Source organism: Mustela nivalis (genome assembly GCF_964662115.1).
Source record: "Mustela nivalis genome assembly, chromosome: 7".
In the NCBI taxonomy this organism is placed as follows: Eukaryota; Metazoa; Chordata; class Mammalia; order Carnivora; family Mustelidae; genus Mustela; species Mustela nivalis.
Window position 1 is genome coordinate 35,915,101 of NC_139026.1, and position 18,482 is coordinate 35,933,582.

At 35.2% G+C, this 18,482-nt stretch overlaps 1 protein-coding gene across 10 annotated transcripts in view; it reads right to left on the minus strand.

Moving 5' to 3' along the window:
* METTL25 (methyltransferase like 25) overlaps positions 1-18,482 on the minus strand; it is a gene marked incomplete at its 5' end in the record, with an annotated part of 146,225 nt that overhangs the window by 36,243 nt on the left and 91,500 nt on the right. For all 10 annotated transcript variants that reach the window (XR_014314601.1, XR_014314602.1, XR_014314603.1 and 7 more), the window contains one exon: positions 2,551-2,644. Coding sequence is in view for 3 of the 10 variants with exons in the window: in XM_082742781.1 (XP_082598907.1) it covers positions 2,551-2,644 (94 nt within the window). The remainder of the gene's footprint in view (positions 1-2,550; positions 2,645-18,482) is intronic.

An 18,482-nucleotide genomic window follows, 5' to 3' on the forward strand; every position in this document is an offset into this window, starting at 1 on the left:
TTACTGAGTTTGTCAAAACTTTAATTTGAGCATTGATACTTCATGATGCAGGAGAGAAATATTAGGAGTTTGTATTGGATCAAAAACACAACTTTGGTTTTGTGCTCTTTCCAACAACTCTGACCTGACATAAAACTTTCTGAATTCCTCTTGCTTAAAATGCAAACCAAACCACCACCCCCAAAGCACCTACTTATCTGTCTCCTACCTTTCACCAGTACATGATTTTAAGTATTTGTACGTTGTTATTACGTTGTTCTGTACCTTCCTCCCCCAAAGTGTTCCACCTTGGGTTTCTTGTTCCTTTTTGTCTGACATATTTGTTCTTAATGAGCTTAAACAGTATTATGAAAAAATCAGTAGGGCACTACTATTGCCTTTATTAACTAACACAAAGAATAATTTAAGACTAATTTTACATGGTGATACCTATGTACCTTAGTCTTTTTTTCTCTTGTTTTACATTTCACTTCTCAGTATAGTGGTGGTTAACAGCTGAGGTTTCGATGTTAGCTGAATCTGTGCTCAAGATCCACCTTTACTACTTGCTGGCTCCTTGACCCTGGGAAAATGACTTGCCTTTTTTTACACCTCTCTTTCTAGATCATTACATTGGGGATAATGATAGGATCTACCATAAGTGCTTCTGTGAAGAGCAAATGAGATAATGTTGTGATGTTCTTAGCACAATAACAATCACACAGCAAGTGCTTAGTAAATATTAGTTATTAATTAATAATCCTGTCAGGGGTGCCTGGGCGGCTCAGTTGGTTAAGCATCTGACTCCTGGTTTAAGCTCAGGTCATAATCTTAGGGTTGCCTTGCATCAGGTGACTGACCCTCACATCAGACTCTGCATTCACTGAGGAGTCTGCTTCAGATTCTTCCTCATCCTGACCCTCCCCTGACACCCTACTCTCTCTTTCCCTTAAAAAAATTTTTATCAGTCCTATAATAAGTGAATGAAGGAATAATTACTATGGTTATTAAAGATAAATTTGGAAAGACAAAGCTATCAGGAAAGATAAGCAACATTTTTTTCTGGATTTTTGCTGTTTAGTTTTTGGCAAAGGATAATATATTTTTAGTTTAAGTAAAAACTTAGCTCTTCATCTGTGAAAATAATGCTTAGGTCTGTGTTCTTGACATTACTGCAATATATAAAATTGAGATATGGAATAAAGATGCACATTAAATAAGACTGATTGGGAGAAAAACCAGTCTGATTTATTAAAAATATTTTTTAAAAAACCCAGAAGTAAAATAATCAAGATAAAAGTTGTCTATTCTCATTCATTTATGTAAGACTAGAAGGATTTTCATTTGGTGATTAAATAAAAATATTAACAAGAGTCATATCAATTGTGTTATTACTGGTCAAACACATACAAAGATCAGAATAATAAAAACTATACATAAAGTATATTATTATTAAAATAACATTAATAAATAATATCCTAATATAATATATATCTATAACATATAATAAAAACTATATATAAAAATGAAACAAACTAATACTATCTTGCTTGCATTTACTATGTAAAAACATTGTGCTTGGTATTTTATATATATTACCCCATTTAATCTCACACGAGTTCGAAATGCTTTTGAATAGCCATTTTATACAGGAGGAATCTGATTAATAACCGTCTAATTACTTTAAATAATAAAGCCACTGGGAAATAAGTGAAAACTGGTACACTAAATAATACCCTTTAGGGATTCAATGTAATCACACCTGTGTTACTTCTTCAAGAAATCCATCTCATTCCTTTAACCACCTATTTTATTCTTTATTTCAGTTTATAATCAATTCAAAATACCAGAGTAGGGCACTTGGGTGGCTCAGTTGGTTAGGTGTCCAACTCTTAATTTCAGTTCAGGTCATAATGTCAGGGTTGTGAGATGGAGCACTGTATCTGGCTCCACTCTGGGCATGACCTGCTTAAGATTCTCTATTCCTCTCTCTCTGCTCCTCCCCAGCAAACAAACAAAAAACCCAGAACAAGAAACACAAAACCCCAAAATACCAGAGTGGTCCAAGTTCAACTTAATACTTTGTTAAATAACTCTGAATTGAAAGTTTGTTTTTTTCTCAGGGTTAGAATATTTATTACTACTAGCCAACCAGCTTACCATTTTATCTTCAACATTATTTTCTCAATTATTAGCTTGGGCCCCCTCTATGATGTCACCACCTTCCAGGATTCTCCCATTCAAAAAGGCTTTTGAATTTAAGGTTTTTAATTTTAATTAGTTATATAGTCTTTAAATAAATGCAGTTTATTGTCTTATCACTCCTGCTTTACTTATAATTTCCATTTGTTCTATTACTTGCTTTTTAGCTGTTTTGGTTTGAGAACTGGTACATGGTATCTGAATAAACCTAAGGAGGAGTCTCTCTAGAGATGTATGATCTCAATATAATTAGACGTTTTTCACAAATGGGAGAAAAGTAGAAGGTAAATTATTTTGTATCATCTCAATTCATTACTCCTAGAAGTTCTCCTGTTTTGTTTTTTATGAAAACAACAATCATATACTGACCTTGGACTCATCTAATCCAAGCTTCTTTAGAGACTTTCTCACATAGTCCGGAAAGGAAGAGGATTTGGAATAAATTTTACCAACGTGCCGATCACTGCAAAATAAAAGTGAATCACTTTTTAGTTTTCCCAATTTAAGCTACAGATGATTTTAAATTCAATCATGAAATATTTTAAAATACTTCCTATATATATATGGCACATGCTTCAGATTTGACAAAAATGGAGTAATATTTTTGTAGACATTTTAAAATTACATATTATAAAGTGTTTAAGATCTGCTTCTGAGAATTCCTTCAACATACAGCAGTGTAAAATACCTGAAGATAATACTATGAGAAAGAACTTGTAAACTTACAATATTAAAAAGCTTAATTTTTAAAGAGAACTATAGGTCTTTCAAAAGTTTCCATTATGCTACAAAACACATTTAATTTTACTGGCAACATTATAGTGCATATTTCACTGCAACACCTGCTAATGATGGCGATAATTCAACAGCTATGCAAAGAGAACTCCTTCAGTGCCAGCCATTAAAGCACCATATGCTGAGTTGAGTCTGACTTGATCTTATTTATGCCCTGCAGATTTTCACCACAGTTTAAACAAAATATCATCAGATGGTTTTAAATTTAAATAATGAAATGCTAGACTATCACATCACACAATTTTGGTTGCAACTGAGGTAGAATATAGAAAAAATTAAAAGAATAAAAATTCACCACTTCCAAGTTATCAAAAACAATGAATAAAACCTCACTTACTACTTTTCTTTGTTTCAGGGGTACAGGTCTGTGATTCATCAGTCTTACACAATTCACAGCACTCACATATGCTCCCCAATGTCCATCACCCAGACACCCCATCCCTCCCACCCCTCTCTACTAAAGCAACCCCCAGTTTGTTTCCTGAGATTAAGATTTTCACTTAGCACTCTTGGCAGTATAAATATTAATTCCTCTAATTAGACATGAAGGTCTATCAATTCTTCTTTTGAAATATATCTCAAATATATTTTCTTAGCTCCATTTCTAGATGGCCACCTCAATTCCATTTAAGATTACCACAAGTCCTAATTATTATGGCTACTTACTATTTAAGCCTGAACTCTGTCCTCTTCATTTCTGCCTGCACTGTCATATTTTCTTAGAGGAACATTTTTATTTGCTCAAAAATTTTTCAATACCTTTGCCATTTCTTGGAATAAATTTGAAACTCCTTAGTTAAGTGATCAGGGCCCACTATTTTCTGGCTATTCCCACATTTTCCCATTATAATCCAGAATTCAGTTTTCTCTACTCAATGTTTCAGATTATTCACCACAGTTATGTGTTGGTGAATTTGCTTATTTATTCACTTTCTAACAGATTATAAGGTTCTTCACTCTCTTCTTCCGTTTAGCTAGAGTCACCTATACAAACAAGTTCAAATTACGTATTCTCTTTGGTAACATAACTAGCAATAATCTTTTCTACTTTCTATAGCCTGAATCCTTCTTCATTTGTTATTTCATCATTGCTTTTAAATAATAGTTGTTTGAATAGGTATAAGGAATAAGTTCCAGGAAATTATATCTCTTATAAGTTTTTGTGTAATTCTCAGTTCCTACACATATATATGTATCTTACGTGTAACAGATACCATATTAATAGGTATGTATATCTTGCCTACTATAGGTAGTGAAAATAGAAGCAGTAAGACCATTTAGGAAGTTATTACAATAATCTAGAGGAGAGGTTTAAATCAGGGTGGTGACCTTGAGGATGGTTAGAAGAGAATTTTAGATATATTTTGATGGTAGAGACTATAGAAATAGTTGAACTATATCTAGGCAGTGTGAGAAAAAGAGACGTCAACACTGCCTCCAAGATTTCTAGCCTGAGCAATGGGAAGAATAAGACTGTTAGTAACTGGACTGTAGTTTGGGATTCATCAGCATATAGATGGAATTTAAAGCCATGAGCCATGATGAAATCAGGTAGTAACTACAGTTAAAAAAAAAAAAACCCAAAAACTTAAAAAAAAAAAGGCACCCTAACAATTAGAGCTCTTTGAAACAAGAAGAATCCAAAAAATAAAGCCAATAAAGGGGGGGGGGGAGGGAAAAAAGGTATCTTATGAAGGACTTTGCTTACAATATGAGAGAAAAAGGACCACCACTTGAGTGTTAAATTATGTAAAATACTGATAAGGGCCAAGTAAGATTTTTGAGAATTGACAATGGGATTTAGAAACATGGGTCATTAGTGCCCCTGAAAGGGTTGAGTGATGGAAGTAAAATCTGATTGGAATTCAAGAGAAAAAGGGAAAGAAATTAGCAGCATTTTCAAGAAGTTTTCCAGTAAAGAAAAGAACAGATAAAAGATAGCTGAAGGGGAATATGGAGTCCCAAAAGGATTTTCAGAATCTATGCTCTTAAGCACTATGATACATCGTTTTTCATTTAATAAAACTAAAAACTGGCCACTGAGGAACTCACTAGGTGATAGAGCAGTAGAAACAAATGACTAATTGTACTATCAGGTTCGATCAGAACTGCAAAGTCCTATAACTTTGACACTATGACACTGATTAAGTCCTATGGGAGAAGAGGGTGAGAAAGAGAAAAGAAAGATACCACGGAGATGTCTTCTAAACTGGGTTTTAAAGAGCGCCTAGATTTTACCTGCCAGAAGCTGTGGAAGGAAAGGGTGGCAGAAATGGGGAGGATATTCCATGTAGCTAGAGGAACTCCAAGGAAATACAGCAGATTTAAAGTTAACTGCATGGGAGATGATGAATAATCCAGGGTGCCAGGACAGTGTGCGTGGGCAGCTGCTTCGGGTGCAGAGGGAAGAAAAATGGGGTGATGGGTTAGGCTGCAAAGGACCTTAGTGACAAAGCAGAAATGGCCTTGAATGCCATAATAAGGATATTTTATTGTTTGAATATAAAGAAGAATTATCAAACATTTTGAAGTTAGAAAAGTGACATGACTATTTCTGAAAGATAAATGATGGGACTTGAAGAACAAATTTAAAGAGAGCCCTCTGTCAGAATAAAGCACGGTCAGCATGCTAAAAAGGAATTAGTATTCTTTCGTTTAATAAAAGTGAATGCAGTAGATCTAATTAAAATTCTACTCAAGTGAATCCAACACCACCCACACGCTTTTCCAAAAATACAATTGCAAGAACATGGTTTACATGTAGCACTTTCCAAAGAGGCAACATTAGTGTAGGAAATTTCAGGAACATGTGAAGTAGATATATACTAAATAAATGAAAACAAGCACATGCAGGACAGAAAATGACAAAATCCAGTTTCTCCATCACTACAAAATACTTATGAAATAAATTATTTTGTACCTTTTTTATGCTAATAGATACTGAAAGACTTGAGATTCACAACATAAAATTTTGCTGGAAATGTTCTTCAAGTACTCTTAAATTTACAAGACAGACTTCCTAGCTTCAATTTGGCAACACATTATAGATTAAGTAACTAGTTTTTTTTTTTTTTAAAGATTTTATTTATTTATTTGACAAACAGAGATCACAGGTAGGCAGAGAGAGAGAAGGAAGCAGACTTCCCACTGAGCAGAGAGCCTGATGCGGAGCTCCATCCCAGGACCCTGAAACCATGACCTGAGCTGAAAGCAGAGGCTTTAACCCACTGAGCCACCCAGGTGCCCCTAAGTAACTAGTTTTAATTTTATGAGCCAGTTATTATAATCTGGCTTATAACTTTTCTATTTGATTATAGAAAAATCAAAATGAAATTATGTAATATATAATGGTATCAAAAATTATAATATTTATTGTAGAGCTATATACCATACTCATTATGAAAGAGAATAACTGAGTAAAGTGTATATATTTCCCCTGCTTTCTAAGTGTTTGAAGAGATTTTTATACCATGAAATTCCTTCTTTGATACTTTATTCCTCTTAGAAAGTTTCCAGATAAGGACTGATTATAAAATCAAGAGTTTTCTATAAATCATTGAGTTTGAACATAAATATTAAATGCTCAATCACAATTAAAATTAATAGAGTAAAATGGTGTTATTTAAGTCCATGAAAAAGTTTACTTCTCATCTTAGGCTATAAACAATTACACTTAAACTTTTAGAATAATGTTTCAGATATTCTAAAACTGTGTGTCACTTGCACATTATTTTAGTTAACAAGAAAATAAGCAAAATGAGAAAGAAGTAATTAGGTAATCTTATTTTCTGTTTCTAGCATTTATACTTTTTTAAAAATTGAGGTATACTTGACATATAACATCTTATTAGTTTCAGGTATACAAGGTAATGATTCGATTTTTGTATACACTGTGAAATGATCACAAGTCTAGTTAATATGCACCATACATATTAAAACATTTTTTTTTCTGCTGATGAGAACTTTTAACATTTGCTCTCTTAGCAACTTCCGGTAAGCAATAATAGAACTATTATTAATAAACAACAGTCACCATGCTGTACATTATATACCCATGACTTACTTATTTTATAATTGAAGGTTTGTACCTTTTCACCCTCTTTACCCACTCTGACCACTTCCTACCTGCCTCTTCTCTGGCAACCACCAGTGTGTTCTGTGTATCTTCTAGCTTGTTTTTTTATTTTGTTTTGTGTTGTTTTGATTCGTTTTGCCTTTTTTAGATTCCACATATTAGTAAAATCATATGGTATTTATTTTCTCCACCTAATTTCAATGAGTATAATGATGCCCTCAAGGTCCATCCCCTTTGTTAGAAATGGAAGATCCTATTCTTTTTTTTATGGCTGAGTAGTATTCCATTTGTGTATGTTTCTTTAGCCATTTATCCATCAGTGGACACTTAGGTTGTTTTCATATCTGGGCTATTATAAATCATGCTGCAATAAACATAAGGATGCAGGTGTCTTTTTGAATTAATGTTTTCATTTTCTTCAAATAAATACCCAGAAATAAAATCATTGGGTCACATGATAGCTCTGCTTTTAATTTTCTGAGGAACCTCCATACTGTTTTCCATAGTGGCTGCACCAAATTATACTCCCACCAGTGCACAGGGCTCCCCTTTTTCCACATCCTCACAAACACTTGTTATTTCCTGTCTTTTTGGTAGCACTCATTCTAACAGGTGTGAGGTGATATCTCAGTGGTTCTGACTTGCATTTCCCTAATGATTAGTGAGGTTGAATATTCTTTCACATGCCTGTCAGCCATCTGTAGGTCTTCTTTGAAAAAATGTGTATTCAGATCCTTTACCCATGTTTTAATTGGAATGTTTGTATTTTTGCTATTGGGCTCTATGAGTTTTTATATATTTTAGATATTAACCTCTTCCTTGGATATATGACTTGCAAATATTCAGCATGTTGGCTTTTCATTTTGTTGAGCATTTCCTTTGCTGTGCAGAAGCTTTTTAGTTTTATATAGTTCCACTTGATTTTGCCTTTCTTGTCTCTGTTTTTGGAATCAGATCCAAAAATTCACTGCCAAAACTGATGTCAAGGAGTTTATTGCCTATGTTTTCTTCTAAGAGTTGTATGGTTTCAGGTTTACATTTAAGTTTTTAATCCATTTTTGAGTTAGTTTTTGTGTATGGTGTAAGCTGGTAGTCTAATTTCATTCTTTGGCATGTGACAGTCCAGGTTTATTGAAGAGACTATCTTTTCCTTATTGATATTCATACTGCCTTTGTCATAAATTAATTGACCTTATATGCATAGGTGTCTATCCATGAGCTCTCTATTCTGTTCAACTGTTCTAAGTGCCTGTTTTTATGCCAACACCATGTTGTTTTGCTTATTATAGTTTTATAATACAGTTTGAAATTAGGGAGCATGATGCCTCCAGCTTTGTTCTTCTTTCACAAGAGGGTTTTGTCTACCATTCCATACAAATTTTAAGATTATTTTCTATTTCTGTGAAAACTTCCACTGGAATTGTGATAGGGCTTGCATTGAATCTGTAGATTGCTTTTGGTAGTTTGATCATTTTTACAATATTAATTCTTCCAATCTATGAGCATTATTCTTGAATTTTTTATAACAGCATCTTATAGTTTTCAGTGTACAGGTCTTTTGCCTCCTTGGCTGAATTTATTCTTATTTTATACATCTTGATGCAATTGCAAATGGGGTCATTTTCTTCTCTGATAGTTCATTGCTAGTGTGTAAAAACTTAATGATATTTTATACACTGATTTAATATCCTACAACTTTACTGAATTCAGTTTTTTCAGTACTTTATTTTTTTTAATTTAAATTTTTCAGTGTTCCAAGATGCATTGTTTATGCACCACACCCAGTGCTCCATGCAATAAGTGCCCTCCTTAATACTCAGAACTAGGCTCACCTATCCTTTCACCCATCACCCTTCCAAAACCCTTAGTTTGTTTCTCCAAGTCCACAGTTTCTCATGCTTCGTCTGCCCCTCCAATTTCTCCCAATTCACTTTTCCTTTCCTTCTCCTAATGTCTTGTGTTATTCCTTATGCTCCACAAGTAATTGAAACCATACTATAATTGACTCTCTCTGCTTCACTTAGCACAATCTCCTCCAGTTCCATCCATGATGATAGAAAAGTTGTGTATTCATCCTTCCTGATGGATACGTAATATTCCATTATATATATGGACCATATTGTCTTTATCCATTCGTCTGCTGAAGGGCATCTTGGCTCTTTCTAGTTTGGTGATTGTGGTCATTGCTGCTATGAACATTGGGGTACAGATGGCCTTTCTTTTCATTACATCTGTATCTTTGGGGTAAATAGTAGTGCAATTGCAGGGTCATAGAGTAGCTCTATTTTTAATTTCTTAAGGAATCTCGACACCGTTTTCCAAAATGGCCGCATCAACTTGCATTCCCACCAACAGTATAAGAGGGTTCCCCTTTCTTCAAAGCCTCTCCAACACTTGTTATTTACTGCCCTGTTAATTCTGGCCATTCTAACTCGTATAAGGTGGTATCTCAATTTAATTTTGATTTGACTCTCCCTGACGACTAATGGTGATGAATATTTTTTCATGTGTTTGTTGGCTATTTGTATGTCTTTGGAGAAGTGTCTGTTCATGTCTTCTGCCCACTTTTTGACGTGATTATCTGTTCTTTTGAGTGTTGAGTTTGAGGAGTTCTTTATAGATCTTGGATATCAGTCCTGTCTGTAGTGTCATTTGCAAATTATCTTCTCCCATTCCACGGGTTGCCTCTTTGTTTTTTTGACTGTTTCCTTTGCTGTGCAGAAACGTTTGATCCCAAAAGTTCATTTTTGCTTTGGAAAAGATGTCTTGAAAGAAGTTGCTGTGCCCAATGTTGAAGAGGTTACTACCTATGCTCTCCTCTAGGATTTTGATAGATTCTTGCCTCACATTGAGGTTTTTTATCCATTTTGAGGTTATCTTTGTGTATGGTGTAAAAGAATGGCTGAGTTTCATTCTTCTATACATAGCTGTCCAATATTCCCAGCACTATTTATTGAAGAGACTGTCTTTTCCACCGGATATTTTTTCCTGCTTTGTCAAAGATTATTTGACCATAGAGTTGTGGGTCCATATCTGGACTCTCTACTCTGTTCCACTGGTCTTTGTGTCTGTGTTTGTGCCAGGACCTATGAAAAACCCACAGCGAATATCATCCTCAATGGGGATAAGCTGACAGCCTTCCCTTTGAGATCAGGAACATGACAAGGACGCCCACTCTTGGCACTGTTGTTCAACATAGTACTAGAAGTCCTAGCAACAGCAATCAGACAACAAAAAGAAATAAAAGGTATTCAAATTGGAAAGAAGTCAAACTCTCTCTCTTCACAGATGAGATGATACTTTATATGGAAAACCCCAAATATTCCACCCCCAAACTACTAGAACTCATACAGCAATTCAGTAATGTGGCAGGATACAAAATCAATGTACAGAAATCAGTTGCTTTCTTATACATTAACAATGAAAATACAGAAAATAGGTTTAGAGAATCAATTCCATTTACTAGAGTACCAAGAACTGTAAGATACCTTGGAATAAACCTAACCAAAGAGGTAAAGGATCTGTACTGGAGGAACTATAGAACACTGATGAAAGAAATTGAAGGAGACACAAAAAGAGAGAAAGCATTCCATGCTCATGGATTGGTAAACATTGTTAAAATGTCTATACTGCCCAGAGCAACCTATACTTTCAATGCCATCCCGATCAAAATTCCACCAGCATTTTTCAAAGTGCTGGAACAAACAGTCCTAAAATTTGTATGGAACCAGAAAAGACCCCAAATTGCTAAGGAAATGTTGAAAAACAAAACTGGGAGCATCACATTGCCTGATTTTAAGCTTTACTACAAAGCAGTGATCATCAAGACAGCATGGTACTGAATTCATTTATTAGTTCTTACAGTTTTTCAGTGGACTCTAGAGTTTTCTCTGTATAAAATCATGCCATCTGCAAATTGTGGCAGTTCTACTTCATCCTTTCCAATTTGGGTGTCTTTATTTCTTTTTCTTGCCTTACATCTCTGGCTAGGAATTCTAATACTATAAAAGTGAATAAATACTGAATAAAAGTACTGAAAGTGGGCATCTTTGTCTTATTCCTCATCTTAGAGGAAAAGATCTAAGCTTTTTACTATTGAGTATGATTATTAGCTGTAAGTTTATCATACATATATGCCCTTTATTACATTGAGGAACGTCTCCTCTATACCTATTCTGTCAAGAGCTTTTATCAAAAATGGATGTTCAATTTTGTCAAATATTTTTGCTGCACCTACTGAGATCATCATATGATTTTTAGACTTCATTTTGTTAATGTGGTTGACTTGAGTACATTTGCTGGACAGAGATTCCACTCAAGTTAACTTTGGTTTACAATCCTAATAAAAAGATCTATGCAACTCAAATCTTATTAAAAATATTCCAAAAAATGTAAATTAAAAAGAAGTATGGGATAGTGAAAATACTTATGGTCTATGAACTTAGTCCTATTACTAGTTTTTCAGGATGTATGACTTTAGGCAAGCTTTTAACCACTTGTATCTTAGTTTTTCTTATCACTATAATGAAGGGACTATAATAGATACTATGAGTATAACTTGTTGCTCAACTAAGTCTGGGGTTTAGCCTAATAAAAAATTAAAATGTTATTGTTATTGAACACAAACATGTATTTATAAAATACTTATAAAAGTACAAAGAATGTCAGTAAAATGAACTCTTGTACCCAATACCAAACTAAAAAGTAGAACATTACCAGGATACATTTCTGGACCCCTTGTCTTCCCTGTCTCATCTCCCTGTCTACTCAAATGTCTCCTCTCCCATAAGAAACTACAATACTGAATCTTGTTTGTGTTTATCATTCTTATATTTTTCTTGACTGTTTATCATATATTTATGTTCCTAAATAACTATACAGTTGTGCTTGTTTGAATTATACAAATGGAACCATTTTATAGAAGTTTTACTATGACTTTTATATTCACATGATTCATCTACACTGATGCATGTAGTTGTACTTAATTTATTTTCACTGTGGCATAGTATTCTAATACAATTTATTCATTTTCTTATTAATAACTTTAGGTTCCTAGATTTTTGCTCTTATAAATATTGCTATTGATCATTCTTGTAGAAGTCTCTGGGAGCACACGTACAAGAGTTTCTAGGATATATACTTAGACATGGAACTGCTGAGACAGTATTTTCAACATTAGTAGATAAAACTAGGCAACTATGCATTTTCAGCTTTACTGGGTAGTGCTAACTTGTTTTCTAAAAGACTAAAAACTTTTTTCCCTCTCACCAGCAATTCTAGTTGCTCTACATTCTTGCTATTGTTTGATAATGTCAATCTTCTAAATTTTTGCTTATTTAATGGTTTTAATTAGAAATACCTAAATTATCCATTTATTTTTCTTCTTTACTCTCTCAACTCTTTGCTTCTGTAAGAGCACACTCACAATGCTTTTGACACTGGACATGTGTGTTTTCCAAGCAGTTCCACAGCACCAGCTGGGTATTCTACAATTCAAATCAATTCTGGCACTATCTACCTAGAGAGAGTATTGATCCCATAGGTTAAGGACTCAGTCCTACTATATTGCCTCCCACTTCAGATGCCAACTGCAAGTAGTAGTTAGCGAAGTTACTTACAATGTCTGTCCAACCTAGCTACAAACTTTGGGTTCCCATGAGTTTCCCCTCCCCCTTGGATCCAGTTATTTCCTAGAACAGTTCACAGAACCCAAGAAAACACTCACATCTGCCAGTTTACTAAAGCATATGACAAAAAATACAGATGGGCTGCCAGAGAAAGAGATGCATATGGCGAGATCTGGGACAGTTTCAAGCATAAGTACTTCTGTTCCTATGGAATTTGAGAGCATCATTTTCCTTGTAGGTGGATGTCATGTTCACCAACCTAAGAGCTCTCTATACCCTACACTACTGGAATTCTTTGGAGGTTTCCTCACATAGGCATGGTCAATTATTAATTCCATTTCCAGTCCCTCTTCCCTTTCTAGAGAAGAGGAGGAAGTCTGAAGTCTTCAAGCTTCTAATCATGGATTGGCTTTTATGGTGACCAGTCCCATACCAAGAATCATCCAGGGACGCCTGGGTGGCTCAGTTGGTTAAGCAGCTGCCTTCGGCTCAGGTCATGATCCCAGTGTCCTGGGATCGAGTCCCACATCGGGCTCCTTGCTCCGCAGGGAGCCTGCTTCTCCCTCTGACTCTGCCTGCCACTCTGCCTGTGCTCACTCTTGCTCTCTCTCTCTGACAAATAAATAAATAAAATCTTAAAAAAAAAAATCATCCAGAAGCTCACTCAAGAGTTATTTCATAGAACAAAAGATGCTCTAAGTATCCTTATCACTTATGAATTTACAAGGGTTTTAGGAATTCTGTGCCAGGAACAGGGATGAAGACCAAATGTATATTTCTTATTAAAAATCAAAATATCACATGGTTATTAAGAGAATATCCTTTAGTGGTTTCATTTTAAATTATCCTGATTACTAAATAAGATTGAGCACCTTATCCTATGTACCCATTGGGTGTCATCTTTATGAATGCACTAATCAAGTCTTTTCACTATTTTTCTTTAACATAAATTAATGTTCCATAAATTTGCAGGAATTATTTATGTGTTTTAACTATTAGTCTTTTTCTAATTATAGTACTTGCAAATAGTTTCTATCAGTGGTCACTTTTCTTTCCACTCTTTCTATGACATCTGAAAACAGAAGTTCTTAATATTAATGTGATTGAAGGGTGCCTGGGAAGCTCAGTTGGTTAGGCATCTGCCTTCAGCTCTGGTCATGATTCCAGCATCCTGGGATTGAGTCAACAGGGAGTCTGCTTATCCCTTTCCCTTTGTCTCTTGCCCCACCTTCATTTGTGTTCTCTCTTGTGTGCACATTCTTTCTCAAATAAATAAATAAAATCTTTGAAAACATATTAATGTGATTGAATTTTTAATCTTTCAAGATTTGCTTCCTTCCCCTATCTCAAGGTCATAAAACTATTCTTCAAAACTGTCTTCTAAAAGTACTGTAGAATTGCCTTTTATAGTTAAATTTTAATCCACTATGAATTGATTTATTGTAAAGTAAGAGTTCTAATTTTTGTGTGTGTGTGTGTAGTGAGCAGAATCATAGTCTACCAAAGATGTCCACATTCCATTCCCCAGGACCTATGCATATATTACATGAAAAGAGAAATTAAGGTTGCAGATGTAATTAAATTTTCTAATCTGCTGACTTTAAGATAGAGAATCCTGGATTATCCTGGTGACACAGGGTAATTTTTCAAGGATCCTTTAAAGTGGAAGAGGGAGACAGAAAGAATGTCAGAATTACAGAAAGATTTAAAGATGCTAAGCTCTGCGCTTTGAAGACTGAAGAAGGAACCATGAGCCAAAGTATGCAGGCTCCCTCTAAGAGCTGTCAAAGGTAAAGAAATGGATTATCCCTTAGAGCCCCCAGAAGAAATGCAGCCTTGAAGTTACCTGATTGTCGCACAGTGAAACTGACTTTGGACTTCTGACCTCCAGGGGGCTAGATAATAAATTTATGTGATTTTAAGTCACTAATTTTGTGGAACTATGTTATAGCATCAAAAGAAACTAATATAACTGTATAAGTAACTACTGTCCTAGCACCATTTAATGACTACTCTTTCTTCTAATGATAAAAAATGATATAACAAAGGGTTTGTTTTGCACTATTAGCTCCACCAGCTACCCAAAAAGGCAATCATCTAAATCACTATTGTTAAAAAAAAAAAAAATGCTGTTATTTGGGTAAGACAAGTTTCTCAATCTTGTTTTTCTTCTTCAGTAATGTCTTGGCTTTACTTGCTATTTAGCTCTCTCACGTGTATTCTGAAACAACTTACAAATTTCATAACACACACAAATACACATGCATACACACACTAATAAACTTTGGAGATATTCATTAGATATACTGAATTGCAACAATCTAGCTATCACTTTGTGAAGTGCGGACATTTTTATAACACTAAGTTTTTTTAATTCATGAACATATTTCTCCATCTATTTAAGAATCCCCTCTCAACTAGTAACATCCAAAAAAAAGTCTGTTGTGTTCCCAAAGCATATTCATTTTTAAGGATGGCCTCACTGTTGCAAGAATTTAGCTCTCCCAGCACTAAATGATCATGTTGGTTAACCATTAACTCTGCTATCTGGTCAGGTCAGGTACCCCCATGCCTCTTTCTTGACACATGTATGACATGTATCCATCCTTATGATATGGATTTTCACTGCCCTAAAAATCCTCTGTATTTCATTTGTTCATCCTTCATCCTACCCTGAGCCCTGACATTTTTATTCTCTCCATAGTTTTGCCCTTTCCAGAATGTCATATGATTGGAATTCTGAAGTATATAGCCTTCTCAGATTGGTTTCTTTCACTTAGCAATATATATTTAAGTATCTTCCATGTCTTCATGGCATCATACCTCTTTTTTTTCTTTCCATGTTACATTGTACACACAACTGTGTACACAATAATGTTACACTGTCTAGATGTACCCCAGTTAATTTATTTTCCTACTAAAGGATATCTTGGTTGCATTCAAGTTTGGGAAATTATGAATAAAGTTGCTATAAACACCATTGTGGAGATTTTTGTGGGGAATGTTTTCAACTCCTTTGGGTAAACATAACAAGTGTGATTATTGCATCATACGGTAAGTGTAGGTTTAGTTTTATAAGAAACTACCAAACCCTTCCAAAGTGGCTCTCATGTTGCATTCCCACCAGCAATGAATGCAAGTTCTTATTGTTCCATATCCTTTCTAGCATTTAGTGTTGTCAGTGTTCTGGATTTTGATATCCTGCTGTTTAATTGCATTTCTCTATTCGTTTCTCCACAGGGTTACTGTACTTCTTTTTTAAAAGATTTTATTCATTTGACAGAGAGAGAGAGAGCGAGCACACAGAGGGAGAGTGAGAGAAAGAAGCAGACTCCTCACTGAGCAGGGAGCCCAATGTGGGGCTTGATCCCAGGACCCTTGGATCCTGACCTCAGCCAAAGGAAGACAGACGCTTAACCAACTGAGCCATCCAGGTGCCCCAAGGGATTAGTGTACTTCTTAAATCTCTTGGACTCATGGATATTTTTCCAATATTGGAATATCCTTACTATTACTAATGCCCTATTTGCTCTTTTCTTTTTTCTCAAATGGCAACTAACATGCCTGTGAAGGCTATTCACTGTATTCTCCATCTTTTTGTTTCTTCTTGCTTCACTGTAAATGTTCTCTTCTGACCTGTCTTCCAGTTTACTATAATTCCTTCAGCTGTGTCTATAATGCTATTAATACCACCCACGGATTTCTTAATTTCAATTATTTTATTTTTCAGTTGCAGAATTTTCACCTGGGGTATTTTTTTTTGCATGTTTTGGTCGTCTGACAAAATATTTTTATTTCAACATAAATTTTAAGTAGTTTTTTTTAAAGTTTTTTTTTTAAATTAACATATAATGTATTATTTGTTTCAGGGATACAGGTCTTTGATTTGTCAGTCTTACACAATTCACAGTGTTCACTATAGCACATACCCTCCCCAACATCCAACATCCAGCCACCACATCCCACCCAACCCCCTCCTCTCTGGCAACCCTCAGTTTGTTTCCTGAGACTAAGAGTCTCTTATGGTTTCTCTTCCTTTCGGGTTTCATCTTGTTTCATTTTTCCCTCCCTTCCCCTATGATCCTCTGTTTTGCTTCTCAAATTCCTCATATCAGAAGACAATATAATTGTCTTCCTCTGACTGACTATTTTGCTTAGCTAAATACCCTCTAGTTCCATTCACGTAATTGCAAACAGCAAGATTTCAGGGTTTTTTGATAGCTGCATAATGTCCCATTGTATATATATATACACACCACACCTTCTTTAACCATTCATCTGTTGATGGACATCTAGGTTCTTTCCATAGTTGGGCTATTATGGACACTGCTGCTATAAACATTCAGGTGCATGGGTCTCAGGTAGTTTTTTAATAAAAATGTTTAATTGTAGATTCACATGCAATTATAGAAGAGAATTCAAAGAGACTGTTATTCCCTTTATCTGGTCTCCTGAAATGTCTCAAAATGGTAACATCTTGCAAAATGATAGTACAGTATCACAACCAGGATACTGACATCAATGCTGTGAAGTTTAGGAACATTTCCATCACCACAAGGATCACTCATGTTGCTGTTTTATAGCACACCCCATTCCCATCCATCTCACTCCTTCTTCCCCAGAAACAACTAATCTCTTCTCCATTTCTATAATTTTGTCACTTCAAGAGAGTTATTTAAACAGAATCACACAGTATATACCACCTAAGACTGGACTTTTTTTCAAAACATTTTTTGTAGTTTCATCCAGGTTGTTATATTAATAGCACATTCCTTTTATTGCTGGATAGTATTCCATGTTATGGATTAGGGCTGTTTAAGCATCTACCTGTTGAAGGGCATCTGGGTTGTTTTCAGTTTGGAATGTTATGAATAAAGCTGCAGTAAACATTTATACACAAGTTTTGTGTCAAGATAACCCCGCCTCTTCTGACACCTTATTAGTGCTAGGAGTTCCAGCTTCCCACATCTTCTCCACTGATGCTCTGGTAGGGGTGGCTGTGTAGCTCCTGGGCAATGGTGAAAATCCTCTCTACTAGGCCTTCTCTGATGCCACACTAGTGGGGAAATAGTGTTAACACCTTTTTATTGCTGGGTGGGCAGGAAGTTCAAATACCCACATGGTCTCTGACATTGTGGCAGCTGTGGTGGGGTGCTTGTTACCACCTGGTGGGGTGCTTGTTACTTCCTGCTGGGGAGGAAATCCTAGTTTCCTACTTGGCCTTCTCTGACACCATTCCACAAGTGATGTTCAGGAACCTCATTATAGTGTGGGAGGAATGGGAGTCTAGCCTTTCCATTTTGCCTTTGTTGACATGGGTGAGAGGGGGGCCACAGTGTTTTATTTGGTTTCTGGCTGCAATACGGTAGGCCTGTCAAAGGTTTTCCTGTGCCTCCCTCTTTCCTGGTCCTTTGGCTGGAAAGAGAAGGTTTTTTACTAGGGCTTTATTTGTTTGTTCATTTTTAAAATGCCCATAGCATTTCTGGATTGCAGTTTACTTCAGTTCCAATATAAAGTTTTTTTAAGGCAAAAAAAAGTGGGTGTTATGTGTAACTAATGAATCACTGAACACTACATCAAAAACTAATGATGTACTATACAGTGGCTAATTAAACATAACTAAAAAATATATATATATAATAAAAAGAAAACCCAGGAACTCCCACTATACTGTTTCTTGGGTCCTGAGATCTTGAGCTAGTTTGCCTTATTCTCTCGAAGATTCTTTCAGAGTCTTCTTAGGTTTTATTGATAGTTCTAGATTTCTAATTATAGTTACCAGGAAAAACAGAAAACTGTATATC